Genomic DNA, 12,050 nt, shown 5'->3' with positions numbered 1-12,050 from the left:
TGCTTAGGCCTATTCCCAAATTTGTTGGGTGGAAAAATGTAGACCCTTCGCTTTCATTTGACACCAAATTTGATGTGCTCCTATGAACTTCTGTGTTAGTGCTCATTGGGGTTTATCCACGGAAATGTCCATAGGCTACAGTATACGATGTAGGCCTAATGGTTATTTCTATACCACCAGGCATAACCTCCTAGGCTACCTCAGGAGTCCATTTTCTGCCGAGGCTTGTTTTCTGTTCTCTTTCAACGAGGGATCGAAGATGGAGAGACGTTGGGCCTATGTGTGAAGAGAGGAGAAAACAAATAAGGTTATTTTGAGTCTGTTTTCCAGTTGAGCTACTTGCTGCAGGGAGTTGGCTGGCATCAATCTGAGTCAGTTGGGTTCGCTCTGGACTGAGAGGGCTTGACACTTCTGTCTGTCAGAAAGCCAACAGGTCAGACGGAAAAGACAGACGGCCTCCTCCGCTCCTCAAATCTGCTCCACTGCTTTTTGAATTCACATTATTCTCATAAAACCAACAGGCTGAGAGATACAGGGAAGGGAGATGGATACAGGGGCTATTCTGACCAAGGGGGAAATAAGACGGTAGGGGGAGAGAGGTGGGGGATTACTTACAGAAATGATGATTTGGGGAAGAGAGAGAGAAGGGAGGATACTGACAGAAAGAGGGCGACATGAGAAGGTGGAAGGAACAGATGAGTACGGAGTGAGAGAAGGTGGAGGTGGCAGAAAGACAAAGAGAGGGGTTTGTTGAATGGTGTGATGGATGGAGGAGAATAGAAAGGGGTGGACAGCTCTCTTTATGGACATCGTGTGCTGGGTGGGCAAAGCAACATACAGCTCAGAGCGAGAAACAGGTCAGCATCCATACAAAAAGACTAGCTTCACTACCTGTTTTATAGCCCTTGTTCCACAACGTAACAGTAAGATGCAGTGGTTTGTGAGGTGAATGATTCCGACAGCCCTTTAGAGTGTTAATAGGTGGTGGCCAAGCTTGAAATGAACGTCTAGAACAATGACATCACTGCTTCTGAGTGGAGCCCACCACTACAGATTACATGTGAAGGTTGCATAATAATCTAGGCTACTTATCTGACTGAAAAGTGTGTGTGCGGGGTGGGGGCTCTCTACATTATGAATGTAGCGGCTAGAGAGAGCTGATGTGTGGCGAATTAAGTACACATTAGCTGTTGTAAAGGACGAGGGGGAGGATATTGAGGGTAAGATGTGAGTGGGGTAGGGTGGACTATACTAGCTGGGTGGGTGAGGTGGGCTGCACCTGTATTTCTTCTCCTTATCAGATCACTCTCTTCATAAAACTGTCCATTGCCATGCAGAGGTTTAGGACAGGACTACTCTACAGCCAGCTCACAGCAAAGGCAGGAGAAAGGCTCTGGTCAAAGCTTCTGGACAAAATAATTAATAAAAAATTAAACTAATTCAAGATTCGGAGTGCTGGATGGATGGATAGATGTACGGTACTGTCCCAGTTCTGTGTCATGGATGACATTGCAGAGGGTAAAAAGCATGTCAGGTCCCCCTCAGTAGAACGTCTTTGGACTGTGCGTGCGTGTGCGTGTGTGTGTGGAGGCATAGGGGTGTGTTGGGTGTTGAAGCAGATGATGGGAGTTTAACAGGGTCTGTTCAGGTTTCAAAGAGCCCACTCACAGCACATCATCCCTCAGAACAGAGGAGAAACACACTGATTGGCTGCCGCTCTCGCTGCCACGGCAACCCCTCATCCATCCATTTCCCTCCGCTCCTCCCTCAACCTGGTCTCATCGCAGCCTCGCAGATGAATCGCGCTCAGACCGGTGAGATGGCTCATTAATATTCATGAGGAGGGATTTAATCTGATTGTGCGTGGCCTCTCCTTTGATGCACTGCATTCGTCCTTCATGGTGAGCAGCACTGTCCTCCCTCCCATCCTGCAGGTTAATCTGGGCCTGTTTGTTTGTGTGTGCGCAGGAACATGACGGGGGACTGTGTGCCCCCCTGGTGAGTGAGGGGGAGGCAAGCCTAAATGATGTAACTGGAACGTTCTCAAAAAGGAGATTGAAGGTTTCTTTTTAGTATTTATTTCATACAGGGGTAAGTAGATAAACGCAGGGGTGCCGCCAGGGATTTTGGGACCCATGAAAAGATATCACATTGGGCCTCAACACCACAGGCCACACCAACCGTGCGCAATTGCTGTAACCACACAGCTCCAGAACCCAATCGACCCATTCAAAGCTTTAAATAACTCTTACCTTTGCAGGCTTGCACTCTCTTGTAGTACAATATTTACTGCACGATATTTACTGACAGTGAGCTGTGAAAATATAACACTGTGCAGACATGCATGCAACATTCTGCATACAGTGGAATTCACTATTTGATGCAAGACTTATACCCTCTATAAGAAATGTGCTAAAGGCCATCTTTTACAGTCTAAATGTCATTTTAATGGTAAAATTCTTGAATGGAAACTTCTCTTAACATGAATGAATAACTTAAAATAAATATACATTAAACTCTTCAATTAAAATAAATTACATCATCTATAGAATGATGTAACAAACAAAATAATAAATTCCGCAGCAGATTTTTGAACTAAGTATACATGCCAACCAGAAAATAAGCAGCTGTGAAAGTGGAAATGGAAAATGGAAAACAAAATGAAAATGCCTGATGGTGGCGCTAGAGGAAAGGTCAATAGGTTTCTTCCACTTGGGGTCTTGATTGTGCACAATAAATGTTATGGCAATCCAGCCATTACTTTGAGATACAGTGGGGCGAACAAGTATTTGATACACTGCCGATTTTGCAGGTTTTCCTACTTACAAAGCATGTAGAGGTCTGTAATTTTTATCATAGGTACACTTCAACTGTGAGAGACGGAATCTAAAATCCAGAAAATCACATTGTATGATTTTTAAGTAATTAATTAGCATTTTATTGCATGACATAAGTATATGATCACCTACCAACCAGTAAGAATTCCAGCTCTCACAGACCTGTTAGTTTTTCTTTAAGAAGCCCTCCTCTTCTCCACTCATTACCTGTATTAACTGCACCTGTTTGAACTCGTTACCTGTATAAAAGACACCTGTCCACACACTCAAAACAACAACATTTGTTTGTGTAATGCCCCTTTAGGGGTTGTGTACTGTAATAATGTAGTAGTCTAATAAAACAGAACAATCTGATTAATCAAACGTCTTGTTACTAAAGAAAGGAAGAGGGCTGCATCAAAAGCTAGGGTGGATAAGCATAAAGAGCAACTGTACAGAAATCCAGAGCTGCTTGAGGAGAACATAAGAAAGGAAAGAGGTATAGTGCATTCGGAAAGTATTCAGACCCCTAGACTTTTCCACATTTTGTTGTTACAGCCTGAATTTAAAATTGTTTCGTTTTTTTATTCGCCCATCTACACACAATATCGATTAATGACAAAGTGAAAACATATTTTTAGAATTTTTGCAAATGTATTGAAAATGAAATACAGAAGTATTCACACCCCTGTTAGAATCACCTTTGGCATTGATTTGCAGTTTGAGTCTTTATGGGTAAGTCTCCAAGAGCTTTGCACACCTGAATTGTACAATATTTGCAATATTTAACATTTCTTCAAGCTCTGTCAAGTTAATTGTTGATCATTGCTAGACAGCCATTTCCAAGTCTTACCATAGATTTTCAAGCCAATTTGAGTCAAAACTGTAACTTGGCCACTCAGGAACATTCAATGTTGTTTTGGTTAGCAACTCTAGTGTTTTTTTGGAGGTGTGTTTTAGATTATTGTCCTGCTGAAAAGTACATTTGTCTCCCAGTGTCTGTTGGAAAATAGGCTGAACCAGGTTTTCCTCCAGGATTTTTCCTGCGCTTAACTCTATTGTTTATTTTTATCAACAAAAAAAAACTCCCTAGTCCTTGTCGATGACAAGCATACCCATAACATGATGCAGCCACCACCATGCTTGAAAATATGAAGAGTGGTACTCCGTGATGTGTTGTTGGATTTGCCCCAAACATAACACTTTATATTCAGGACATGAAGTTAATTTATTTGCCACATTTTTTGCAGTTTTACTTTAGTGCCTTATTGCATGTTTAGATTTTTTTAAAGTATGGGCTTCCTTCTTTTCACTTTGTCATTTAGGTTAGTATTGCAGTGTAACTACAATGTTGTTGATCCATCCTGTTTTCTCCTATCGCAGCCATTAAACTCTGTAACTGTTTTAAAGTCACCATTGGCCTCATGGTGAAATCCCTGAGGGGTTTCCTTCCTCTCCGGCAACTGCGTTAGAAAGGACGCCTGCTTCTTTGTAGTGATTTGGTGTATTGATTAACCATCCAAAGTGTAGTTAATAACTTCACCATGCTCAAATGTAATATCTACTTTTTTTTTTTTTTTCACCCATCTTACCAATAGGTGCCCTTCTTTGCGAGGCATTGGAAAACCTCCCTGGTCTTTGTGGTTAAATCTGTGTTTGAAATTCACTGCTCGACTGAGGGACCTTACATGTATGTTTGGGGTACAGATATGAGGTAGTCATTCAAAAATCATGTTCAACATTATTATTGCACACATAGTGAGTCCATGCAACTTATTATATGACTTTTTAAGCACATTTTTACTCCTGAATGTATTTAGGCTTGCCATAACAAAGAGTAATACTAACTGACTCAATACAATAAAGCTTTTTATTTTTAATTGATTTGTAAAAATGTCTAAACATCATTTGACTTTGACATTATGGGGTATTGGGTGTAGGCCAGTGCCACAAAATCCCATCTTAAAAAGTCAAAGGGGTGTGAATACTTTCTGAAGGCACTGTAAGCTCCCAGTAATGTATTGGGTATAAACCACCAACGTTTCGGCATCATCTTGTATTCACCTTTGAATTTGATTTTTTTTAAATAATATTCGGATCCCAGTGTCCTGTTGAAGAAGAAAATCCAATTGCAAAGTAATGATTTTTATTCATTGATATAAATACATTTGACATCTTGCTTAACGGTCTATAGGTTCATTTGCATCATTTACTGGAATTAAATTGGCCTGTGTGTATTTTTGTTAGCCATCATGCATCTTATTTATCCAACACAACGATCACAAGCGCACAGCACACATATACCAGGTCCTCAGGTGGTTGCTACTGGAGTAAAACGTGCTTTTATGCGCAACAATTCTAAATGCAATCGCGTGTTAAAAACAGTTTTGGTGCACTATTAAAAAGCGCTACTATTTTTATTTCTCAACTGGTAATTGTAGCGCACCTCCCATTCACCGTTCAAGTGCAGGCAACAGGCTGTCAACGTGTCACCCACCACTTTACAATGTGAGCTAGAAGCAGTATGCATTTTGAAAACATACTTGTTGAAACCTGACTGTTTTATTTAATATTATTAGGCATGTCTTACCTTGCTTCAAAGTAGCCTATAGGCAAAGTTCGACCATGGAAACATGGAGGTCATTATTTTATAAAGACTTCATAGGCGGTGAGTTTCAAGTTTGGGAAAGCTTACAATTTATCCTACCATTTCTATCATTCTGTGTGGCAGTTGTGATTTTTTTCATTTCAATAGTGTTTTAATTTCTCAAATCATCCTGTTGTTAATCATAAAAATCGGAATTAAAATGATTCAAATCTAAAAATTAAGTCAACTAATGTGAGATCACCAGCCTCTGCCAAATGGACATATTGATACACCATGATCCATTGGTGGCTAAAGAAAATCAGCGCATGGAACTCCGTCTATAGGCCAATAACTTTTTWAATTTATTTTTATTTAACTAGGCAAGTCAGTTAAGAACATTCTTATTTGCAATGACTGCCTACACCGGCCAAACCCGGACGACGCTGGGGCAATTGTGACCGCCCTATGGGACTCCCAATCGCGGCCGGATGTGATACAGCCTGGATTCAAACAAGGGTGTCTGTAGTGACGCCTCTAGCACTGAGATGCAGTGCCTTAGACCGCTGCGCCACTCGGGAGCCATTGCTCTTTCACACGGAGGATTGGTGATTATCGAGGGGGAGACTGTTGGATTTTTTTTCAAATAGCTTACTGTGATATATTATCATTCGCAATTGATGTAAAAAAAATATTTTAAAAAATTAAACACTTTCCTACATTTCTACGCAGCCGTCCAGGTACTTCTATAGGTGCTCAGGTGCGTGCGCTCCCTCAACATGATCAAGACAGAGAAACCGTACACATGCTCATTGCTAACATGGAGCACTCCAAACGAAAGACAATGAAAAAATTGACAATGACCGAAAATGACAGTTATGAAATAAACCAAAACTTGTTTCTCACAAGTGTAGAAGGTTGTGAACTCTGCAAACAACGATTCCACTCGGAGAATGAGTACGGAAAATTACTGTAATTAATACATGCATTAACAGAAATGTATGTAACCAAATGACAGGGATTAACGAAACATTTACTACACGTGACATATATAATGGCGAATTGCTGGGTGGGAATCAAAGGGCAAACAATTGACACAATGAATGCACAAGAACTGGCGGGAGCCATTCTGCAGAGAGACTCGCCTATATCTTTGCCAACACACCCCTCCCCTTCTTGTCTCAACATTTTAAATTGTACTCGACACATTATCTTCAAATATTTTAGATGCTTTTCACTGACAGCTGCAACTCAATAATCAGCTAGGCCTTTTGCCACGCACTGCCCAAATTGTGGGCTTACCAAATAGGCATAGGCCTACGAGCGTGTGATTTGAAACAATTCAACAGCCCTTTTTTAAAAGAAGCTAATGATCATCGATTCCTCTGTGGCTAAATCATGCTTTCTGGTGTACTATTTTTAATGATTTTATTTATTTATACATAGACAGGAGTAATTATATAATTTGAGCAAATTTGTTTCCATTTACTTCCCTATTGGCCCCACCGCTATACCATTTCTCTCCTGTTCCATTGGCTTTCATATCAACTTTTTTTTCGTTGTCCAGAAGCCAAGGGCATAATCCTAGTCATATTAGCAACCCATCCTAGTTGTTCCATCTTTAGATTCCACCTCTTTCTAAGTATGGAACCGTTATCAGATGCGCTGTTTAGAATTATTTCCCAGGATACCATTTTTTGGTGTCTGGGGAAAATCAAAGATTTTTTTTTTTGAGTGTAGTTACCCTTTAATTCAAGTGTGCATGCACATAGCACTGTTTGGTTAGCAGTGTATCTGTTGCACACACAGTGTGATGGGAGTTACATTGTACATGAATCATAAACAGTTTTTACCATTACCGTAACTGAATGTCTATTTACCATAACAGAAAACCATATGGTAATTAGAAATGGGCATTACAGTAATGAGAAGCCCTTAGCGAGTTTAGTTAACCTCTTATGGCTGAGATCGGCTAAGATCCCGTTAAAGGGATCGATTTGACAACAGCCAGTGAAAGTTCAGGGCGCCAAATTCAAACAACAGAAATCTCATAATTAAAATTCATCAAACATACAAGTATTTCACACCATTTTAAAGATAAACTTGTTGTTAATCCCACCACAGTGTCCGATTTTCAAAAAGGCTTTACAACGAAAGCTCACCAAATGATTTATGTTAGGTCAGTACCTAGTCACAGAAAAACACAGCCATTTTTCCAGCCAAATAGAGATCAAATTAATCACTAACCTTTGATGATCTTCATCAGATGACACCCATAGGACTTCATGTTACACAATACATGTATGTTTTGTTCGATAAAGTGCATATTTATATCCAAAAATCTCAGTTTACATTGGCGCATTACGTTCAGTAATGTTTTGCTTCCAAAACATCCGGGGATTTTGCAGAGAGCCACATCAATTTACAGAAATAACCATCATAAACCATAATATAAGATACAAGTGTTATGCATAGAATTAGAGATATACTTTTCCTTAATGCAACCACTGTGTCAGATTTCAAAAAAACTTTACGGAAAATAATCTGAGTACAGCGCTCAGACAACAAAACCATGTTGGAGTCAACAGAAGTCAGAAATAGCTTTATAAATATTCACTTACCTTTGATGATCTTCATCAGAATGCACTCCCAGGAATCACAGTTCTACAACAAATGTTTGATAAAGTACATCATTTATGTCCAAATACCTCCTTTTTGTTCACGCGTTTAGCCCAGTAATCCAAATTCATGAGGCGCGAGCAGACAAAGTCCAAAAGTTCCGTTACAGTCCGTAGAAACATGTCAAACGATGTATAGAATCAATCTTTAGGATGTTTTTATCATAAATCTTCAATGTTTCAACCGGAGAATTCCTTTGTTATCAGAAATGCAATGGAACGCAAGCTAACTCTCACGTGAACGCGCGTGGTCATCTCATGGCACTCTGCCATACCCCTGACTCAAAGAGCCCTCATTCCCCCCTCCTTCACAGTAGAAGCATCAAACAAGGTTCTAAATACTGTTGACATCTAGTGGAAGCCTTAGGAAGTGCAATATGACCAATATCCCACTGTATATTCAATAGGCGATGAGTTGAAAAACTACAAACTTCAGATTTACAACTTCCTGGTTGGATTTTTTTGCGGGTTTTTGCCTACCATATGTACTCACAGACATCATTCAAACAGTTTTAGAAACTTCAGAGTGTTTTCTGTCCAAATATACTAATAATATGCATATCTTAGCTTCTGGGACTGAGTAGCAGGCAGTTTACTCTGGGCACCTTATTCATCCAAGCTACTCAATACTGCCCCCAGCCATAAGAAGTTAACAATGGCAGAAGCGATTATTGACATAAATTCATGCTCTTTCTAATCTGTTATACCGTGAATTATTAAATCAATAATTTTGCTCAAACATTACACAGTTATGGTAATGATAATCTAAAATTGATAAAGGGGGTGAATTATCAAATTTAATCATGAGAAAAGACTAGCTTATCTTGTAGCCATCTTTGAGCTTCTCTTAGTAATGCATTATGGGTCGAAAAAACGTAATACAAAAAACACTCTACTTTGTGCAGAAATGCTACGGTAATGAGAAACGTGCTCGGACAACTTTTTTTTAATAGATTTTTTTATGACAAGTTTGTAATGTGAATACCCAGAACTGATAACTGTCTTTGAATATGTACCACTTTAAACCAATATTTCATTGGTTTTAATTAAATATGTCAGTTATTTTTATAAATGTAATGTATTTAAAGGCCTACAAAATTGACCCGGATTTCATTACGGTAATGAAATTGAGTAAACATTTTCTATAAAAAACTTAAGCTGGCTCTGCAGTTTAAGATTTAAGCTCAAAACAACTTAACGAGCCAGAAACCAAGCAAAGTGAGCCTTAATATGATAGTAAATACTGTAAAAAAATGTGGACGATATAAGGCTGAATTCATCACAGACTTGGTTTCATGAGAATTGCCAGTGTGCGCGAAAGCTTTCACGGGTGTGAGTGTGGTGGGAGGAATGGGCTTGTCTCATAAATATATGTACATATTTTTTATTAAAATCCAAGGATAAAAGCCATGGTAGAAGGATTTAGTCATGCCAGCAATTCAAAAGTGGCAAGACGAGGGAAGCAGAGAGAGCGAGAGAGCGCCGGAGAGAGAGGGCGTTGGAGAAAGCAAGAGGGGGAGGTAAATGTGTGAGAGAGAGGTGGGGGGTGATTGCTTCTCTATGCTTAAGCGCTAGCTAGGCTATAGTTAAGCAGAACGCTTGTGGGGACTTGTATAATTTTAACCATATATTTATCCTCCACCACCCACACCCAATGCAAATGTGGATAACACCTGTTTTATAATTAACTTATTACCTGTTTTAAATGTATTTGTTGGTATTGCCTAGGATGCCAGTCTTTTTGCTTGGATTTGATGTCCTCTGGGTTTTCCTATGAAGCTGCTCTCAGCTGAATGATAAAGGCCTGTATGTAAACAAATAGAACGATTATATGATCTCTTTCCTCATATTCTGAACCAAGTGACAGGCCTAGCTACTATGTAGGCTACTGTGCAGTGGGCTTATGTAATTTAGTAACTACTGTAGCATAGCTGCCTGTACACTAGTCATTAGTCTAGAGTATAGCTAAGAACTAAATAGTAGTAGGCCTGATTTACTAATGGTGTATCTCAACAGTCTAAAGGGCCTTCCTTTCCTTGTCTTCTTTCCTTCACCTGCATTGATGTGATGGGAAAATGAAACTGGTGAAGCAGATAGGCCTACCTGGCATACATCTTATTGCTTTCACCTGTCCTGTGTCTTAATGAAGGAGAGGAGGCTACATGTTGGATATGGACCGTGGCAGACTAGCTTTCATACTACTCCAGCCTTATCATATCTATCTGTTATCATTGGAACAACAATCAGGCTCATCAATCTGGTGTGCGTTTGGAGATGGTGGTGCCATTTTGTCCATGTCCACTGGTCTTTAGCTCTGTGAAGACTAATGGAGTGGAATGGTGATGGAATGTTGACATATTGGTCTGTGTTTGGAAGTTGATGGCATGTTGACAGATTGATCTTTGTGTGGAATGTTGTCCATCCATTCATCCTTCACAACAGCTGCTGTGCATTGCATTCACCACGCATCATCTCTCTCTAGAGAGCCCCCATCCCTATCTCTCACTCACTCCCTCCCTCCCTCCCTCTCTCCCTCACACAGACACACACACACTTCTGGGGATGTGATGTGATATGTCAGTGTGGCAGGAGGGCAGACATTCATTAGTGAAAGTTGTGAGAACCTCTACAGCTGAGTCCTAAGGATCATGGTCTAAAATCATTTGCCTCTCTCTTACCCTCTCTCCATCCTTCCATCCCTTCAACCCTCCCTCCACCTGAATGTCACTGGGCCTGCTCGACTTGTTTAATCAGCAGTTTTCCCCCAAATAATTGGTGGTGTTGCTACTAGCACTGTAGGATACAGAATGTGAGAGAGTGTTTTTAGTATTCCTCTCAGCTCATCTCTCTTGTGTTGCCTGTGATATCTGACCTCTTTTGTCTCCTATACGGCTTGATGTTGATTTGGAGGGCATTGTTGGATGGAGGGTGTCGGGGGGGGGGGTTGATTTACATAAGGCTTAGCCCAGATTTCGACACACTTGGAGAGATCTGAGAAGCAGGCCTGAGGGCCACGAGCTAATCATCCATGTCCTGTCGTGTGCGTGCGTGCGATATCTAAAAAAATTTTTTTTTTTTTTTTTTTTTTTAATGCGCTTGATCATGTGCATTTTCATGCATTAATGTTTTTCAAAAATCTCTCTCTTTCTCTCATTGTTTACTTAGGGAGGATTGTTCGGGCCAAGCGGATGGTGGTGGCTGTTAACCCTACAGAGTTTGAGTACCTGGAAGGCAACATACCCTCAGAGTGGGATGGTAATGCTGAAACACTGACACTTTAGCTATATGTCTGCTCGTCTCCGTGATATGGTGTCATGGATACTGTGAATCTGGAGCTCGGAATACACTGTAGTACAGAATAGTGCTAGGCAACAACAACAACTGTACTAGAACTAACATTAATCACCTAGGCTATTTATTCAGAAATGTATTCATGAATGTATCAAAGTCACCCTATCTGCCAATGTCAAAAACTGTTTCCATTTCCCATACAACTAGATACAAAATGTTCTGTCTCCGACTTGCTTTATCCACATTAAGCCCTCATCGTCCCGCTCCCATGCATTTTCATCAGGATGCAAATAAGAGGGGGATAAGAAGCCCAGAGTCCCGGCATGCTGAAGGAAAAGCTGGGAAATCTCTCTCTTTCTCCCGAGCCTGCCCTTCCAAAATACACCTAAAAAAGAACAGAGGGAGAGAGAGCTAGATAGATGTAGAGGGGTTGATCTAAGGATCAGAGGAGGAGAAATCTGCAGTCTCTTGCCTTATGCTGTACAGTAGTTGAAATGCAGTAGCAGTATTACAGTACCCTTTCTGCTTAGACTGGCCAATCACAGTGATGCCATATTCTGGCTGTTGTCAAGCTGGAATTGTAATGAATGAATACAGGCCAAAATCTGTTTCAGATCACTTACTAGTTAGATAGTGTTTTAATTTACCTATGGAGTAATTATACAAGTGTGATGCCATGCA

The 12,050-nt window shown here is 40.3% G+C and overlaps 1 protein-coding gene across 1 annotated transcript in view; it reads left to right on the top strand.

Annotated features, from left to right (window-relative positions):
- ndufaf2 (NADH:ubiquinone oxidoreductase complex assembly factor 2) overlaps nt 1-12,050 on the top strand; it is a 29,739-nt gene that overhangs the window by 15,334 nt on the left and 2,355 nt on the right. The window contains exon 2 of the mRNA XM_024001833.2: nt 11,244-11,333. Within this exon, the coding sequence (XP_023857601.1) occupies nt 11,244-11,333 (90 nt within the window). The remainder of the gene's footprint in view (nt 1-11,243; nt 11,334-12,050) is intronic.

The sequence above is a fragment of the Salvelinus sp. IW2-2015 genome, linkage group LG15 (assembly GCF_002910315.2).
Source record: "Salvelinus sp. IW2-2015 linkage group LG15, ASM291031v2, whole genome shotgun sequence".
NCBI lineage: Eukaryota > Metazoa > Chordata > Actinopteri > Salmoniformes > Salmonidae > Salvelinus > Salvelinus sp. IW2-2015.
Note: the sequence above shows the minus strand (reverse complement) of the source record. Positions and strands in the feature narration are given on the sequence as shown.